This window comes from Oryx dammah, unplaced genomic scaffold (assembly GCF_014754425.2).
Source record: "Oryx dammah isolate SB20612 unplaced genomic scaffold, SCBI_Odam_1.1 HiC_scaffold_27, whole genome shotgun sequence".
NCBI lineage: Eukaryota > Metazoa > Chordata > Mammalia > Artiodactyla > Bovidae > Oryx > Oryx dammah.
The window spans coordinates 64,676,533-64,695,023 of record NW_024070211.1 but is presented as its reverse complement, the minus strand read 5'-3'; the positions used below and the strand labels follow the sequence as shown (position 1 = coordinate 64,695,023).

At 47.5% G+C, this 18,491-nt stretch overlaps 2 protein-coding genes across 4 annotated transcripts in view; one reads left to right on the top strand and one right to left on the bottom strand.

Moving 5' to 3' along the window:
* The window catches only part of CUNH2orf76 (chromosome unknown C2orf76 homolog), a 114,149-nt gene that overhangs the window by 87,386 nt on the left and 8,272 nt on the right, over positions 1-18,491 (bottom strand). For 2 of the 3 annotated variants that reach the window (XM_040228971.1, XM_040228969.1), the window contains exon 1: positions 1,735-1,818. The exons of the other annotated variant lie outside the window; for it this stretch is intronic. The gene's annotated coding sequence lies outside the window, so the exon portion shown is untranslated. Of the gene's footprint in view, positions 1-1,734; positions 1,819-18,491 lie in introns of those variants that run through there. 3 annotated transcript variants of the gene reach the window in all.
* Positions 1,605-7,077, top strand: DBI (diazepam binding inhibitor, acyl-CoA binding protein). The gene is made up of 4 exons (XM_040228972.1): positions 1,605-2,020; positions 3,093-3,210; positions 5,405-5,467; positions 6,787-7,077. The coding sequence occupies exons 1-4, from the start codon at positions 2,012-2,014 to the stop codon at positions 6,858-6,860; spliced, it is 264 nt and encodes an 87-aa protein (XP_040084906.1). The 5' UTR covers positions 1,605-2,011; the 3' UTR covers positions 6,861-7,077.

The window sequence follows — 18,491 nt, the reverse complement described above, 5'->3', positions numbered from 1 at the left end:
TTTGTGTTTACTCACGTCTCCTGAGGCTTCTGCACTGCAGGCAGAATCATTGCCATTGAGCCACCAGGGAAGCACAAAACCTACCTACTAGAAAATATATTTGACTGCAAATATGATCCACACAAGGAATAATCTGAATTTCATCAAGGAAGCTGTAAGCACCAAATGGTGGAGGCAAAAGTGAATCCAAGTTTCACATGTGACTAAGGGCAAAAAGACAGTTCTGAATTGTCATTTTGGAAGAAACTCACATCTCTTACAATTCAAACGTAATTTTCCCCAAAGTTAGCTCCAAAATTTGTTAATTCATTTGGCTTTGCTTTCTCAAACAAAATTACACATAGGCTGAAGACTCGAGATGTGCTCCCTGCTATTGCATCTCTACTTTTCCCCTTTTTATAAAGCCTGATCTCCATTAAGTTAGTAAGTTATATCTGAAAGCATTTACCTGGCCTTTCTTTAAACACCTACAGCTATAAATTAATGTGGGAAGGATCTGGAGGTTGATCTGCGGTCCACTCCTCCTTACAAATTAGGAATTGGAGAGGAATGGTCTCTCTTTATCAAAAGATTTCTGGAGACTTATTTTCCATCAATTCCCTCCTTTCACCTAGCTCCTCTGTAGCTGCAGCCTGAAAATTCTCCCTTTGGTCCCTTAGGTATCACCTTCAAACTCCCCCACTCACCTTTCTCCCATGGAGACTATCAGCCTCTGCAACAACTTTGCAAAACTGCGCTAGTCTTCTTATCCTCTGCTCAAAAGCCTCCAACTTTCCATTTCACTCAGAATAGAATTCAAGGTTCTGCATCATCCAGCCAGCCTGCCACCTCCTTAACCTTCCAGCCTCATCTCCTATCTTCCCCTCACTCCCTGCTCATACATTTACACTCATTTTCTGCCTGGAATGCTTCCTCTTGAGGGGCTTTCTCAAAAGTTACCTTCCCTTAATCCTTCACCCTACGGTCTGGAGCAGTGCAAGCAACCTGACAAGACTTTAGTACACATTCGTGAACGAAGAAAAGTAACAGATGCCTGCTGAGCACCTAGTCCGGGCCAAGTTTGTTAACGTGAAAGTGTTACTCGCTCGGTTGTGTCCTGCTCTTTGCGACCCCACGGTCTGTAGCCCCTCCAGGTTCCTCTGTGCATGGGATTTTCCAGGTAAGAATACTGGAAGGTGTTGCCGTGCCCTCCTCCTGGGGATCTCCCCGACCCAGGGATCCAACCTGGGTCTCCCACACCGCTGGGCAGATTCTTTACCGTCTGAGGCACCAGGGAGGTCAAGACAACTAAGACACTGTCCCTGACTTGAGTGCACCAGACGGATTACTGCACACAAAACAGGACTGCAAATCACGGCCAATGTGGCAAGCCACAGAACATGTCAAAAATTCAGAGGAAGAGCCTCGGCTTCGACCCTCTGGGAACCAATCCAGCTTCCCACTCTCGAGCAGTTTTCCAGGGACCACCCTCAGAAAGTCTCTTCTAGTCCCCACAGAAGGACTGGGCCCCTCGCCCTCCCCAAGCGTGAGCGTTTACTCGTCCGGCGGCGCGACTTCCGACATTTCAGGCAGGACACACGATTTAATGAAACAAATTTTAAACCCTCCGCTCTTCAGCTTCTACCCCCTGTCTTCTGCTTCGCTGGTCACTCCCCACGGTGAGCCGGGAACCCAATTCCCGCTCTGACCAACTGGCAGTCACTACCGAGAACGCTGTACTTCCGCGATCCTCACCTGCTCCTGGCGTCCCCTTCGGCTCCTCCCCGCTGCGCTTGCGCAAGCAAACCCTCCCGGGTTCAAGCGATGCTGACAGCGAGGTTGGCAGCGTGGGTTGGTTGGGCACGCCCCCAGCGTACATCCGGCTTCTGATTGGCTGTCTCTCCTGGTCTGAGCACCCGAGTAGAGGCCTAAGGCTGCGCTTCCAGAGGCGCTGCCAGTTGTCTCTTGTGCTCCTGCTTCCTACTCTTCACCGCCTCCGCGAGCTTCCTGGAATCTTTGCAACACCGCCGGCATGTCTCAGGTAATATGCGTGCCCAGCCTTGGCTGCGAAGGTACCACGAGGCCGGAAGCTGGTGCGGGGTCATCCCGCAGACACAACCCCGCAGGGTCTTTCCCTTCTGTGCTCTGCTGTTATTTCTGGACCCTTGCCCAGCCCAGACTGAACAGAACCCTGTAAGCGAAACTTTCCGGTCTGGGGCTCCTAACACCCTTACTGAGCCCGCAACAGCTGGCAAGTTGCCCATAGGGAAGACTTCGTTCGCAGTGAAGCAGGAATTGAGGTCGGAGGCTAGCGTCCAACATAGACAGATGGGATGTAATGGTTTTTATAGATTGAAAGACTAAGGGGACAGAGTGCCCCATCCGGAAGGACACGGCAGGAGTAGGGGTGCCATATAGAGTGGAGAAGCCAGGAGGCCGCGGTTGAGAGCTTGGAGGTCAGGGGAAGCAGGGGCCGAGTGTCCAGCGCGAGGCCAGGGGAGGGTCGCAGCCTGAGGAGGGGTGACCTAGAGGCCTTTCTCTTCTTTGACTGTAGACGCTTTTCCGGGACCTAGCAGTTGGGGCGGGGCGGGGTGGGGGGGGGGGCGGTGGTGATCTTTGGCTCCTTCCCCGTCTTCAGTACGGACACTGGGACAGGGATCGGCGCCACCGGATCCCCAGGCCTCAGAGGGAGGGAACCAGCGGGCTCTGGCCGCTGACACCGCTGCGCTCATGCAGTTTTCTCCGCTGTTTCAGTCACCCATTTCCAGCCCTATCGTAAGTCAGGGCTATCCTGAGACCTCTGTCTGGCCAGCCAGTTGGCCGTGCTGCTTTTTCTGTGAAGTGTGTGTCCACTGCAGCCAGTCTCAGCCTGCCTCCTTCACCTCTGTTTCCAGCACATAATACCTGGTTTAGTGAGAGAGCCCCATACATAGTTGTCCAAGTGAGTGAAGGGATGTGCTTACCCTCCTGGTTTTGCTGAATCTCTCTAGCTGCCCTGTTGAGATGAGGAAGACTGCTTTTCCTCACCATTAGGGCAAGAGAGTGCTTCCTTTCCAACCCCTCCATCCTCATTACCAAACTCTAGTCAGGCCTCTTCTCTCCCTCATATTTAGGCTGAGTTTGACAAAGCTGCTGAGGAAGTTAAGCAGCTTAAGACCAAGCCAGCAGATGAGGAGATGCTGTTCATCTACAGCCACTACAAACAAGCAACTGTGGGTGACATAAATACAGGTATGTTGAGGTGGAGTTGGGAGGGCCCAGATTCATCAAAGTAGGCTTGGCAGCCTTGGTTGGTGCTGAAACTGTTATCTCTGGGAACCTCATTCTCAAAACCACCCACAGCCCTACTCTTAAGGCGGTTCTTAGGGTTTAAGCTGGGAGAGGTTGCCCAAAGATCATGTTCCTGAATGGGGTTTACAGACCCTGTACAGTTCTTGGTTTCTTGGTGGCTCAGATAGCAGAATTCAAATCCCAGTTTGAGGACTTGTCTCGTTATCACCAGCATTTTCAATCTATTTGGGAGGAACAAAGATCCCAGCTTTGAAGAGCCTTGCTCCAAGCTCTCAGCTCAGTAGTAATTTTGTTGAACCACACGGTTTCCACTCCAGTCCGACAGGATCAAAGTTGGGGAGCTTGGCAGCTGGGCGAAGCCTGATGTCAGCTCCTACAGCCAGGGTAGCAGCTGGCTTTCTGCGGTAGGTCAGAAGCATTTTTGCTGACAGCAATTCCACCATTTCTTCCCTGTCAAAAAATCTAGGTACAGATTTGAAGCCTTGGTTTGGACCACCATATTCTATAATGTCTTTTCTCCCTTGGACAGTTTTCATTCTGCCCCTAAGTTCTTCAGACTCCAGAGTATATGGCAATTGCATTGTACACAGGAACTCAGAGCTGTTGACCACAGAAGCATAGAGGAGGTCACCCCTCACTCCTGTTTAGGAGGGTGAGCATAGCCCCTAATACCATTCGAGTTAGGGTAGAGGGTAGAGCAGGTGGGCTGGCTGCTAAGGATCCTGGGCTGTGCCAAATCAAACATCACAGGGAGTGGGACTTCCCTGATGGTCCAGTGGCTAAGATTCCATACTCCCACTGCAGGGGGCCCAGGTTCTATCCCTGGTCAGGGAACTAGATCCCACAGTTAAAGATCCTATATGCAACAACTAAGACCCGGCACAGCCAAATAAATAAAATATTTTAAAATAAAAATCACAGGGAGGGCTTAGTTAAGAAAGGTCTTGTGGTGAAGGTGAGTTTTACCCTGGGTTTATAAATTCTGCCTCTTCCCAGGGAGGCAGGGGAAATGAAGTAGGGGTAACCAGAGTGACTGAGACACTTTTCTGACAAATGTGATTGTCACAGAGACTATCCTCTGCCCTGCTTTCGCATTAGTGTAGGAAGACTGGCTCGGGATTCTTACCGCTTCCTGATCAGCTCCCTCTAGGGCTGTTCAGTCCAGTACAGCAGCCACTAGCCACATGCAGCTATCTAAATTTAAACTGAGAATATTTAACATGAAATAAAGTCAACAGTTAACTCCCCAGTCACACTTCAGGTGCTCAGCTGCCACCAGTGGCAGGAGGCCCCTAAGTTCGACAGTGCAAATGTACCACCTTTCCATCATCATGAGAGGGCCATTGGGATGTGCCAATCTCAGATTCTGATGATGATTCCGGGGCACGGTTTCCCTCAGGTGTCCCTGGGAATGCTTCCCGGCAAGCACTTCGGGGGAGACTTTATGTTTCTCAGACTCTGTGGTCCTGGCTGTGGGCACTGCAATTGCTCCCCTGGGCTTTCTTCTTAGCATGGCAGTGAACTAGGTCAGCAGGGAGGCGGTAAGTGTGTTCCCCAAGTGCAACTGATAACAGGTCTACAGGTATAAAACCATGGTATACCTTAAAAGAAGCTTGCCCTCGGTGGGGAGGGGTGGAATAAAATTCCCTTAAAACAATAAGAAACAGACTAACAATTTGGTAGCAAAATGGGGCAAGGATATGAACAGACAGTTCACAGAAAAGGACACATACAAAACTGATAACAATAACATGGGAGAGAAACCTTGGGTGGGAAGAGTGGAAGGAAACTTTATAGTAATCCCTTTGTGGTGTTTGAATTTTAAGCCAGGTGAATAGATTGTGGTACTTGTTTAAAAAAAATACAGTATGGTTTTTAAAAGAAATTTTGGAGTTAATGTATAAGAAAGGGGCTCTCTAGTAATGAGAACAGTTTTCCTCCTATTTTCTCTAGATTTTAAGTTTTAATTTCTGTACATGTGGGTTTCTGAAGGCAGAACCCACTATACTAGACCCATTTAACTCCGCAGCAGAGCCTGGAAAAAGATAAAATATGGCTATCATGGCAAGAAAATGGATAAAGTTCCCCATTAGAACTTGCAGCAGGTCTAATGTCTTTCCTTCCCTTGTTTAAGAACGTCCTGGAATGTTGGACTTCAAAGGCAAGGCCAAGTGGGATGCCTGGAATGAGCTGAAAGGTAATTGTTCTGATATGCTTCCCTCATTTGGGAACCCCAGTAATGAAATACTGTTAAGGAGTGTAAGGGGTGAGGAGAGAGAACAGAATGGATGAGGCACATGCTGGGAACCAGTTTGACCTAGACCAGAATGGAAAAAAAAAAAAAACCTAGACCGCTTATGATACCGTGTGCCATTTCCAAAAACACCATCTCTGAGTCATAATATCATCTGGAGAGTGGAGGGGCAGGGGACCAGGCCACTGACAAACAGACGGGGAGGTGATGAGTTGCCTTGGGCTTTATACTATTCAGAATAGGGATGGCTTCCTGTCCACACCTTCCTTTCCCTCACAAGGCCAGGCAGTGACCCCCTGGCCCAAGTAGCCCTCCCTAGTTCCCTTCCAGCCAGAAAGGCACCTAAAAACAGAAATGAATTAATGCATGGCAGGTTGCTGGCACATCGTAGCCTCTGTGAATGGAGCTATTATATGCTAAGAACAGAGGCCAAGAAGTATCCCGGCTGTGACTTAATCACATGCCACCTGCGGCAGCAAGACCCAGAAGTTGGCACTGAAGTGCCTGCCAGCTTTTGTGTCCTAGCTTGCTCGTTTCTGAATAAGCCCTCTGTCTTCCTGCAAATGAGAAACCCTTGAATTCAAAAGGGGCCAGAATACAATAAATACACTCCTAGGATCTGCAAGTAAGTGAAACAGGAATGCCCCTCTGACTGTCCATTCCCATTGGGCATTTCCATACCATTCTGAGGCCCCATGTACTCACCCTTGCTCCAGAACATACACTAATTCCCACCGAGTATCTCTCCTTCAGCATAGAATCCAGGACACCAGGCATCACTATCTCTGAGGGATATCTCCAGTGTCCTCTGTCTTCCCCTCCAAGGGCCAGCTGCTTGTCTTCAGAGTTCCCAAAGCTGCTTTCTGGGGAGAAGAGGGTATCTGGCTTTGTTTCTTCCCTGGCAGCTTAACAGCTCTGAGAGATAAGAGCCCAACAGAGAAATACTTGATAGGTCAAAGCCAATCGTGAAAGTCAGTGGGACACAACAGTGGGATACTCACCTGGCCAGCAAGCCAGTGACAGGCCTCAGGCAGCTGCACACACATTATGAGCTCAGTGCTTTATGGAGCCTTCCCTGTGGGCCAAGCTCCTTAAGGACTTCAAAAGTCACATCCTGGCCAGGTCTGTGAGGTGTAGGTAGTAGAACCCCCACCCCCTTCACAGGTGAGAAACAGCCTCACAGCATTAACCTGGGGCTCTAAAGTTTGCTGCCTTTCTACAGTACTGCCTTTCTGACAAATAATCTTGTTGATGCCTTGCAGGGACTTCTAAAGAAGATGCCATGAAAGCTTACGTTGACAAAGTAGAAGAACTAAAGAAAAAATACGGAATATAAGAGGACTGGGTTTGACTGCCAGCCATTCATTTCACCTAAACTGATTTAATGCCTTGTTTTTCTAATACTGTGGATGAAGTTAATAAATAACTAGCTAAACCAGAAGCTCAAGACAGCCCAGGATATTAACAGATTAGGAGCTGAAACGGTTACTAATCCTTGCTGAGTAATTTTTATCAGTAGATGAATTAAAAGTATCTTTGTTACTTTACTTCGATAACTTGGGTTCTTGAAATAATGTCCTCTGTTCCGATCTCTCTTCCTCACTTTTTCTGAAGATTTCATCTAGAAGTGTTTGAACTTACCTATCTCCCCTGTACACTTCACTGGAGGGTGGGCAGGTGCACCCACCTGTTCAGACCTGGCCTGTGTTCACCTCAGTGCAGAGGAGTTATTATAGCAGTGGCCTTCCCTGTCTCCATTTTCCCCAGCTTCAACTACACCAGTCAGGTGGGCTGAGACACCAATCTGCAGGTACTGCCAACCCTCTGTCAAGAACACTGCTGGCCTCATACTCTGAGGAAAACAGAGTTGATGAGCATTTGAGGTTTGGCTGAGGTCCAACCAGTCCATGGTTGCAGGGTAAACAAGCAAGGAGGGAAGCCCCAGTCAGGGCGAAACGTGCATTTTCAGGGAGCATCCCCAGTGTCCTCTGGGGAAGCTTGGCCACATGCACCTGGGCAGGCAAAAAAGCCAGTAAGAGAAGTGAGGGCTCAGCAGGGAGAAGGGCAGTCAGGACCTCAGAAGGGCAAGGGGTTAAGGCTGCAAAGAAGACAGGCTGAAGCTTTGACTTTGCAGGTTGTTGAATAGTAAGAATTAAAGGAGACAGCAATCAGACCCTCTGTGCCTCCTGTTCCCCTTCAGTCACTTCCACAGTCCTGCAAGGGAGGCAGTCATATTTCCATTTTGCAGGTGAGGATGCTGAGGCGAAAAGGACTTAAAGAGAGGCTCTCTGAGGCCAGGCAGCTCTTAGATCTCCCCTCCAGAGCCAGTGCCCTGCTCCTAGACATAGTTCAGCCTTGCTCCAGGACAGTGAGACCTAAGCACTACAGTAACTTGCCTAAGGTCGCTCAGCTGGTAAAGAAACCCAGGACCAGCATTCAGGTGCAGGTCTTGGTTCAGATACCTGTACCAGCCAAGGCAGCCTCAAAGGAGTGAGTAGCACTGGTGGGAAAAACAGGAGCAAGCAGGGAGGGCATCTGGTATGGCTGGAATACAGCGGGCCTTCAATGTGGAAGGAGACTAGGTAGTGGGAAGTTGACAACCAAGTTTAAAAGTACAGCTTGACCATAGGTGATAGGGAGCTGCAGGGGAGGCAACATGGTCAAGGCATTCAGACGGTCAGTCTGACCATATCAGTGATTATTGAGAATAGTGAGTCATCCAGTTCCAGCCCAGGCTGCCCATGGAAAACGAAGTCCCACAGTTTAGATGTGCAGTGTAGGGGAGGTGATGTCCTGAGTAGCACCAGTTCTAGGTGCTGATGTGATTAAGGGCATATGAGGCAGGGAACCTGGCCTCCCACCTGGCTCCACTCTACCCAGGCTGCCAAGACCACCCAACTCAGGGGGCACCTCTGAGCCCTAAGGGAGGCAGTAAGGAGCCATAGCCACCCACCCGGACCCATATTTAGATCATCTTTGCTAAGTTATTGGCTGTTTTGGGGAGTAAGCCAAAGGAAAAACAATCTTAGAGTCCAGGGTATGGCGCTTGTCTTAAATAGACCTGGCTCCAGGGTCAGGCCTAGTGTAGCCTCCAGGGGGTGTGAGAAGGTCCTGCCATAAAGGAGGCACCACAGTGTGTAGCACTTTATCAGGAATTTCTCTCTCACCCTCCTTCAAACCAGTTTTTTTCCCTGGCAGCATCCCTTGCAATATCTATCAGTCGGGGACCTAGCCCAAGAGCCTAACACTGGAGATGGTGTGGGTAAGAAAATCAACTACCTGGTACCCTGCGCTATTTCTAGCTTGGAAAGGCAGCACAGACCTGTGCTCAGACATGTCATTGCCTCGTTGCCAGGCAGGATCCCAGAAGAGTGGACCTGAGCTTAGGGAAGCCCTGACAAAGAGCACAGTATGGCCCTCTGCAGTTACACTCTGCTTAGATTGTACTATGACGACTTATATCTCTTCTCCAGTGGATGCCAATGGGACAGACACTGGAGTGAAAAGACAGACCCAAAGCCCCTCTGCCCACCAAGGGCCTGGCCTCTGATGAATGGCCATTATTTGCAAAGGACCTGCAGGGTCAGGCTCTTTGCTTCAGTTCTGAAATTTATCCGTGGTGCCTTGAGGTGGGAACTGTACCTCCTTGCTGTGTTACCATGCCCAGTATTCAGATGAAGAAAAGGCACCTCAGGTGATGAGTTGATCCGAACCCAGGGCTCTGACCAGAAGGGCCTTGCTTGTCCACTTCTGTCATGTCCCCTCTGGTCACCACTCATTACCTGGTGACCCCTGTCTCGCCAGGCTAACATAAAGTCAAAGTCGCTCAGTCACGTCCAACTCTTTGCAGCCCCCATGGACTGCAACTCACCAGGCTCCTCTGTCCATGGAATTCTTCAGGCAACAATATAGAGTGGGTCACCATGCCTTCCTCCAGGGGATCTTCCCGACCCAAGAATTGAACCCAGGTCTCCTGCACTGCAGGCAGTTGACAGACTTACATGTGAATCCCACTCCAGCCTCTCTCAGGTGCTGAATCACCTGTCTTCTTTGAGCCACACTTTCTTCCATCTGGAAAATGAGCCCATAAAATGGGGAAAGTGCTTGGCACAATGCCCAGCAAATAGTGACTACTAAGGAAATGGCAACCCACTCCAGTGTTCTTGCCTGGAGAATCCCAGGGACGGGGGAGCCTGGTGGGCTGCTGTCTATGGGGTCACACAGAGTCAGACATGACTGAAGTGACTTAGCAGCTGCAGCAGCCGGGAGGCCTTCCCTAGCCGGCATCCTCACCCTCAGTACTTCCCTGTCCAACTGTTTGGACAAGCCGTGGCCTGAAGACATAAGCTGCGGCTCCCCACTTTGTTGCTCTTTAGTTGCTAAGTTGTCCAACTCTGCAACCCCATGGACTACAGCCCCTGTCCATGGGATTCTCCAGACAATACTGGGGTGAGTTGCCATTTCCTTTTCCAGGGGATCTTCCCAACCCAGGGAATGAACCCAGGTCTCCTGCGTTGGCAGGCGGATTCTTTACCACTGAGCCACCTGGGAAGCGCCCCCTCCTTAGTAGTGCTTCAATAATAAGGCTCGGGGGGAGGGGGTCACCATGTTTTCCCTACACTAAAGTAGTTCCAAGATCCAAAAGCCTAGGAACTGCTGCTAGAGACCAGGCATCTTAGGGGACACAGAAAGGCCCCTGGATTGCAACTGGACCTTGGCTAAGTACTGCCCAAGTTACATAGACATAGGGCAAGTTGTGTCACCTCTGTAACCCTCAGCTTCTTCATCAGTAAAATGGGGCTGAGCAGAAGGTCATGGGATCCAGTACAGAAAGGAAGGAGACCAAAACAGGGGAATGAGAAGGCCCCAGGGCTTCCCAGCTTGCAGGAATCAGGCTATAAAGTTGTGAGTGGGCGGTTTAAGCAGCATAAAGATGTGTAAAGTAAAATTACAGGTATTCAGAGTTGAGGATGAACCAAAAGAAATAACCAGCGGAGGCAGGCTTTAAGGAGCTGAGGCTTTGGACTGGCTCAATGCAGGACGGCGCCTCTGCCCTCAGCAGCTCCCAGGAAAGAAAGGGGCAGAATGGTTCTTCCCTTTTTATTTACTTGCGTGACTACACACAACCTGTCTTTTGAAGGGACGTGGGGTAGCTAAGAACAGACCCCCCAAATGAGCAAAGCCTCACCAGGATCCTAGGGTTTAAAGATCAGTCAGATGCCCTCCTTGTTCTGAAAGAGCCATAAACCAGGCAGTGCACCAGAAGGGCCCAGGAATGCCCTCTGTGCACACCTCCAAGCAGAGCATCCCCCTTGCTTCACAACACCCTCCTGCCTTAGATGCAACTCGATCCTTGGAGGACTGGGAATTAGTCGACCTACACCTTTTTTGTTTTATGATTTTTTTATAAGTATCCTTGCTCAGGAATGAACGAACTAATATAAGTCTTGCCTGCAAACATTTAGATACCCCTACAAAGCCATTCCAGAATAATCAGTGAGATATCAAAGACAGTAAAGGACTCTGTACTTGGTGGGGGGGTAATCTCAAGTAGCTTCAGTGTGTAACTTGTGGGGCTTCCAAATACTCTGCTAGAGTGGGGTAGATGGTGTTCCCTCAGGATATAGGTCCAAGTCCTAAGCACCACCACCCCCAAATACACACACCACACCTCAGGATGTGACCTTATTTGGAAAGAGGATCTTTCTAGTTGCAATTGAGATAAGGATCTCAAGACAAGATCATCCTGGATTAAGGTTGGGCCCTAATCCAATAACTGTTGTTCTTAGAAAGTGAAAATTGAGACACAGATAGGCACAGAAAGAAAGACAATGTAAACATGGGGGCAGAGACTGGAATTAGGCATCTAGGAGCCAAGGAGTGCCAAGGGCTACCAGCAACACCAGAAGCTAAGAGAGAGACATGGGACAGATCTTCTCTAGGTCTCCAGAAGGAACCAGGCCTGCTGACACCCTGAATCTGGATTTCTAGCATCTAGAACTGTGGTAAAATAAATTTCTGTTGTTTTAAACTATCCAGGTTATGTGACTTGTCAGAGGAGCCCCAGGAAACTAATATGCCTGCTAATAATCCTCATATGGCTGTCCATGGGCTGGTCTTGTCCACCAGCAGCCCTCCTTCAGAAGACCCTTAAGGTCTTTGTCAAGTACAAATGAGACACCATTACCCAGAGGGCTCTCTGGTGAATACCTGATTGGGCTCACCTCAGTTAAAAATACAAGGAAGGCAATGCCACCCCACTCTAGTAATCTTCCCTAGAAAATCCCATGGATGGAGGAACATGGTAGGCTGCAGTCCATGGGGTCTTTAAGAGTCAGGACACAACTGAGCGACTTCACTTTTACTTTTCACTTTCATGCATTGGAGAAGGAAATGACAACCCACTCCAGTGTTCTTGCCTGGAGAATCCCAGGGATGGGGGTACCTGGTGGGCTGCCGTCTATGGGGTCGCACAGAGTCGGACACGACTGAAGCGACTTAGCAGCAGCAGCAGTTAAAAATCACCAGCCTTAAGCTATAGGAGTTAGCACAGTTTTGGTGGAAATCATGAAAAAGCTAAAAGCTCAGGTTGTGCCAAGGTGACCATTCTTAGAAATCACCCATGGGCACCGGGGCATGGGTCTTACCAAAAGAGAGTGGGGACAGCAAAGTGGGAGGGTGTTGGAGAGAATGATTACCTCAGCCCTTCACACAGCTTTGCCTAAGTGTGGCCCTGAGGGACACTCTGTTCACCAGAAGATATGTAGTGATGGAAGTAGCATGGGCTTCCCTGCTCCTGCTCCTGCTAAGTCACTTCAGTCATGTCCAATTCTGTGTGATCCCATAGACAGCAGCCCACCAGGCTCCCTCGTCCCTGGGATTCTCCAGGCAAGAACACTGGAGTGGGTTGTCATTTCCTTCTCCAATGCATGAAAGTGAAAAGTGAAAGTGAAGTCGCTCAGTCATGTCCAACTCTTAGCGACCCCATGGACTGCAGCCCACCAGGCTCCTCCATCCATGGATTTTCCAGGCAAGAGTACTGGAGTGGGGTGCCACTGCCTTCTCCAATGGGCTTCCCAGATAGATTTAAATTTGAACCACAAAGTGGCTACTTTCGCTCTTTCTGACCTTGAGCCAGCTTATTTTCTCTGAGCCTCAGATTTTTTTCTTTTTTTGTCTATAAAATAGGGATAATCTCTATGGTGCAGAATTGAGTGGAAATTTTAATAAATGCCTAACACAAAAAAGAAAAACGAATATACACGATCAACAAAAGCATTTAAGATGACTAAAGAATGGATTCATCTATTTAGAGTTTTAAAATTTGAGAGGTTCTGGTTGACACAGCCCAGACTCTTCCCTGATCTTAAACTGTATCTTTTGTGCTCATGTGTGCTTGGACCGGCATCCCTGCTTTTGAGGAATAACACCCCCTCCCCTATTCCAGGGCAATTAGTCCACCAGAGTCCTAGAGTATACGAGGGGTCATTTTTCCTGAAGGTCTCAGCATGAAAATCCTAGGAAAGAGCGATTGCCTGGGTCAGTTGACTGTCTTTGAACCAATCTCATGGCCAGGGGCATAGAACACCTTAAAGTGGCCAGGCCTTGTTGGAAAGTTCTCCCGTCCTCCAAAATCTCTAACTGTAGGGACTTTATAAGTGGGAGCTGCTTGCTGCCATCTTTCCCAGAAGCATGGAATAAGCTGTTTGGCATAGCAAAGAATGATTTCAGTAAAATCTCTTACCTGAGATTCTATTTGGATACCAGAAGAAAAAAGATATCTTTTGCTGTATAAGTCACCCCCAAGGTTAGTGACTTAACAGTGATTTCATTATCATTCTCATGGTTCTGGACTTAACTAGGCTCAGCTGAGTGGCTCTTCTTCAGGATGGCTCATATGGTTGAGGCTAGATGATGGTGGGGATAGGGGTCACCTCAGAGCTTCCTCACTCGCATGTCTAGTGGCTGTTAGCCAGGACACCGATCCACAATTCTCCACGTGGCTTGGACTTCCTCACAGTATGGTGGCTGAGTTCCCAGAGTGAGTGTCCCGAGAGACTCGGAGTGAATCCGTACTGCCTTTTATAACCTAGCCTGGAAAGCCACATGGCATGACCTCTACCATAGTCACAAGCCTACCCAAATTCAAGGAGAAAGAACATGGACCCCATTCTTGATGGAAAGTCTCATGATCACAATGTAGGAAAGGCTGGTGAGATGGGAGACACTGTTGCTGCTCTTTTGGGAAAATATTAGTATAACCTGCCACAGATTTATGACCGTATAGCATGTGGCCACCATCAAACTGTCCTTTCCAGATAACTGAACCCCTACACTCCCATTCTGCTTCAGCTGGCTTAACATAGGTTTCTGTCACTTCCTGGTTACAACAATATAACAATATCTCACAGGGCTACTCTAAGGATTAGATGATTGCTAATGCTTGCAAAACTCACAGCACAGTGCAAACTATAAGAGCTCCATAATGAAGTTCCCTTACCCCCGCGCTCCTTCCCTTCCAATAACTCATTTCCCCTGTGGATAGTGAGACTCCGCAACTAATGTCATCTATGTTGCAAAACCAGAGAAGGCAATGGCACCCCACTCCAGTACTCTTGCCTGGCAAATCCCATGGATGGAGGAGCCTGGTGGGCTGCAGTCCATGGGGTTGCTAGGAGTTGGACACGACTGAGCGACTTCCCTTTCACTTTTCACTTTCATGCATTGGAGAAGGAAATGGCAACCCACTCCAGTGTTCTTGTCTGGAGAATCCCAGGGACGGCAGAGCCTGGTGGGCTGCCATCTATGGGGCTGCACAGAGTCGGACACAATTGAAGCGACTTAGCAGCAGCAGCAGCATGTTGCAAAACAACAGTAGCAGCAACCTTTATCATCATGGACAGTTCATACCCTATGCTTACAAGTACACTCAGAAAATTTGTAATACATGGCTCCAGCCCAGTACAGACAGAGCTCTGCTCTTAGGCAGCAATCTTTGTTCCGTCTACCTACCAACTTAACATTTACATCAATATGATCCAAAACCGGGACCTGCACTGACTTTATATTATAAACAAAAGATTTTGCAAATTGATTTTTAAGAGTTTTTAAACAAGTCTTTTAAGATACAGTTTCTTTACAGCATATCCCAAATCCCTATGCAGACATCGCTCTCATAGCCCAGTCCCAGACTGTGCAGCATTTAAAAAAAATTTTTTTTCTGGACATCCCTGGTGGCATAGTGGACAGGAGTCTGCCTGCCAATCCAGGAGGCACAGGTTCAATCCCTGGTCCAGGAAGATTTCATATGCTCGGAGAAACTAAGCCCACGTTCCACAACTACTGAGCCCACATGCCGCAACTACTGAAGTCCAAGCTTCCCAGAGCCTCTGCTCTACAGCAAGAGAAGTCACCACATTAAGCCGGCGCAGCACAATCACGAGTAGCCCCCGCTCTCAGAAACCAGAGAGAGCTCATGCAAAGCAGTGAAGACCCGGCACAGCCAAAAATGAAATAAATAATAAAATAAAAATTAAACAAATTCTTTTCTGATTTGAAAAACAATATGCATGCATTGCAGAAAACTTGGGAAATGCCAGAAATGTGAAAAAGAGAACAAGTTAAATCTCATAGTCTTATAGCATATAATGGGAATCACATTGTATATAAAATTCTGTACCCTGATTCTTCTTTCCTAAAATCATTTCATGAAAAATGTCTGCATAATAGTTGCATCACTTTGTTGGACTATAATTTAATTAGTACCCTGATAGACAATATCTACTTTTTGTTATTATTATAATTTGTTAAACATCTTTATATACAGATCTTTGAAAACATTTTGATTTTTCACTTAGAATGTAATTTATTGATTCAAAATTTATCATCTTTTATACATATTTTTAAATTATTTCCAAAATAATGCTTTTTCACTATCACTTCCTTGCCAGCACCAATATTATCACTTAAAATTTCTTTTGTTTTTACAATCTGGCAGGTAAAAAGTGGTGTCTTGCAGTTTGAGACTCCCTTGAAAGTGAGAGTGTTTGAGGGCTGTCTTTTCCAGGTTCTTTAGTGACCTCTGCTCCTACAGATTCTTTCTCCCTCTCTCTCTCTCAACCTCCCAGCCATCTTTCATCATCTTGCACAGTTTCTGCTCATTTCTTTGGAGCAGACGTTTCTTTCTCAGTTTCACCTCTGCTCTCCAAAGTCTCATTCTGCTAGGGAGCACAAGACCAGATGTTTTCCATTAACCAAGGCCATGTATATTAAATGGTCAGCTAGGAAGCCCCTGGAGATGGCAGGAGTGCAGAGTTGGACTGCACCCAGGAAAGCGGCATGGGGCAAAGGTGCCTTCCCCAGGCAGGCTGCGCAGGCCGGATGCCACAGGCTGGGAGAAGAAGGCTAAGTGCCTAGCCTTTCCTGGAGTCACCGCAGGCAGTGGGTGAGGACTCAGTCCTTCTACACCAGGCCAACTAGTCAAGACACACAAGCCTGCCCAGGAACACGAGCTCCTGGCTAGGAGGGAGGAAGCCACTCTCCTGCATGGGCAGCCGCAAGACAGGAGGACACAGACTGAGAAAGGATCTCAGAAACAGGTGACTGCAGAGCAAGAGGGGCGCCTCTGATGGCTCAGCTGGTAAAGAATCCGCCTGCAATACAGGTGACCCCAGTTTGATTCCTGGGTCAGGAAGATCCTCTGGAGAAGGGATAGGCTACCCACTCTAGTATTCTTGGGCTTCCCTAGTGACTCAGACAGTAAAGAATCGCCTGCAATGTGGGAGACTTGGGTTCAATTCCTGGGTTGGGAAGGTCCCCTGGAGGAGGCCATAGCAACCCACTCCAGTATTCTTGCCCAGAGAATCCCCTGGATAGAGGAGCCTGGCGAGTTATAGTCCATGGGGTTGCAAACAGTCCGATGCGACTAAGCACAGCACAGCAGAGCAAGAGAAACTGGCCTTCTTTTACCCTCGCCAAACTTTAAAGGACTTTTCAAGGACTTTCAACTTATTTCTGCCCATTTTTAATGAAACTGAAAACATAAAGTGAAAATACTATTTTTTACAGTGAGCTCTCGAGTACTTCCTACCTAGATTTTTACCACAAGATTTTACTCTAGCTGTTTTATCATATAGCTAGCTATCCTTCCACTACTCTATCCGGCAACCTGAATGATTTTTGGATGCCGTTCAAAGTTGCAGGCATTCATATGCTTCTCACTGAATACTTCAGTGTATATATTGGGTTGGCCAAAAAGTTCGTTCTGGTGTTTCTGTAAGATGTTATGGAATATTATTAAGTACAGTTCAACATTTGCTTACATTTTATTATTTCTTTGGAATAAAATTTATTTATAATAAAATGAAAAATCTTAAATATACCAACTGGTAAGTTTCAACAAGTACATGTACCTGTACAACCCAGATCCCTATCAAAATCTTAGAGGAAACACTGAATGAAACCACTCACCCTGGGCCAGGCACCATAGTAATCATCTGCACCAGATACTTTACAACAGGAGGTCCTGGTAAGGAACATGGAACTAACAAGCCACCACCAACCACAGGAGTTCGGGAAACGTCAGCAAGAGATGCCAAAAGTCCTACCAATCTCCCATAATCCTCCTTGCTGGAATCCACCTTGGCTAAGCAATGTGTATACCACAGGAAGGACCTTGAGCCAGAACGATTGATCAGAGAGAATCTGGACAGTACATCATCTAAAACTGGAGACTGCAAGCCACATGGTAGACATTTCTCCTGGGTTCATTCACCCTCCTGCTCTCTGCTGGGGTGCCTCTTCCCAATAAAGTCTCCTGCTTTGTCAGCACCACGTTTGTTCTTGGACAATCCATTTCTGAGTGTTAGACAAGAGCTCAGTCTAGGGCCCAGGAAGGGGGCCCTCTTCCTGCAACAAAAATATAGAATGCTATCATTGATCCAGAAAGTTCTTTCATGTTCCCTTCCAGTCACTGTCTGTCATCATGCTCCCAGAGGCAAATATCACTCTCATTTTTTTTCTACCATAAATTAGTTTTGCCTGTTCTACAACTTATGTGAGTGAAATCATACCTGTGTATCCTTTCTATAAGGCTTATTTCACTTCCTCTAAGGACACTTTATTATGTGAGAGGAAAGTATCAAACTATAGGGCCCACCAGCAAGTTTTCATTTGAGATGAAGGAAAACTGTTCATTATGTAGAATTTCATTTAAAACCACAGTGGGAAATACCATTAAGAGAGTATGAAGATGCTTTCTAAGGTCCACTTGACTTCACATTCCAGGATGTCTGGCTCTGGGTGAGTATTCACACCATCATGGTTATCTGGGTCATAAATATCTTTTTTGTATAGTTCTTCTGTGTATTTTTGCCATATCTTCTGCTTCTGTTAGGTCCATACAATTTCTGTCCTTTATTGAGCTTATTTTTGCATGAAATATTCCTTTGGTATCACTAATTTTCTTGACAAGATCTCTAGTCTTTCCCATTCTATTGTTTTCCTCTATTTCTTTGCATTGATTGCTGAGGAAGGCTTTCTTATCTCTTCTTCCTATTCTTTGGAACTCTGCATTCAGATGCTTATATCTTTCCTTTTCTCCTTTGCCTTTAGCTTCTCTACTTTTCTCAGTTATTTGTAAGGCCTCCTCAGACAACCACTTTGCCTTTTTGCATTTCTTTTTCTTGGGGATGGTCTTGATCACTGCTGGGGACCAGCCCCGGTGGATCCAGGGTAATTCGAAGCAGGGACGACATGGCAAGAGAGATATATAGATTTAGAGAGAGATAAGGAAAGAGTTTGCAGTTAAGAGAATAGAAGAGAGAAAGAGGCTGTATTCCTTGGTTTACATAGAAAGCCAATAAAACCTCAGACAAGAGACTTTCACCATCTGCATAAGGCCACAGGCGCCCCCTTGAATAGCGGAGGGTGCCCCACCTTGGGCTCCCTCTCGCGTGGGTCTTAGAAA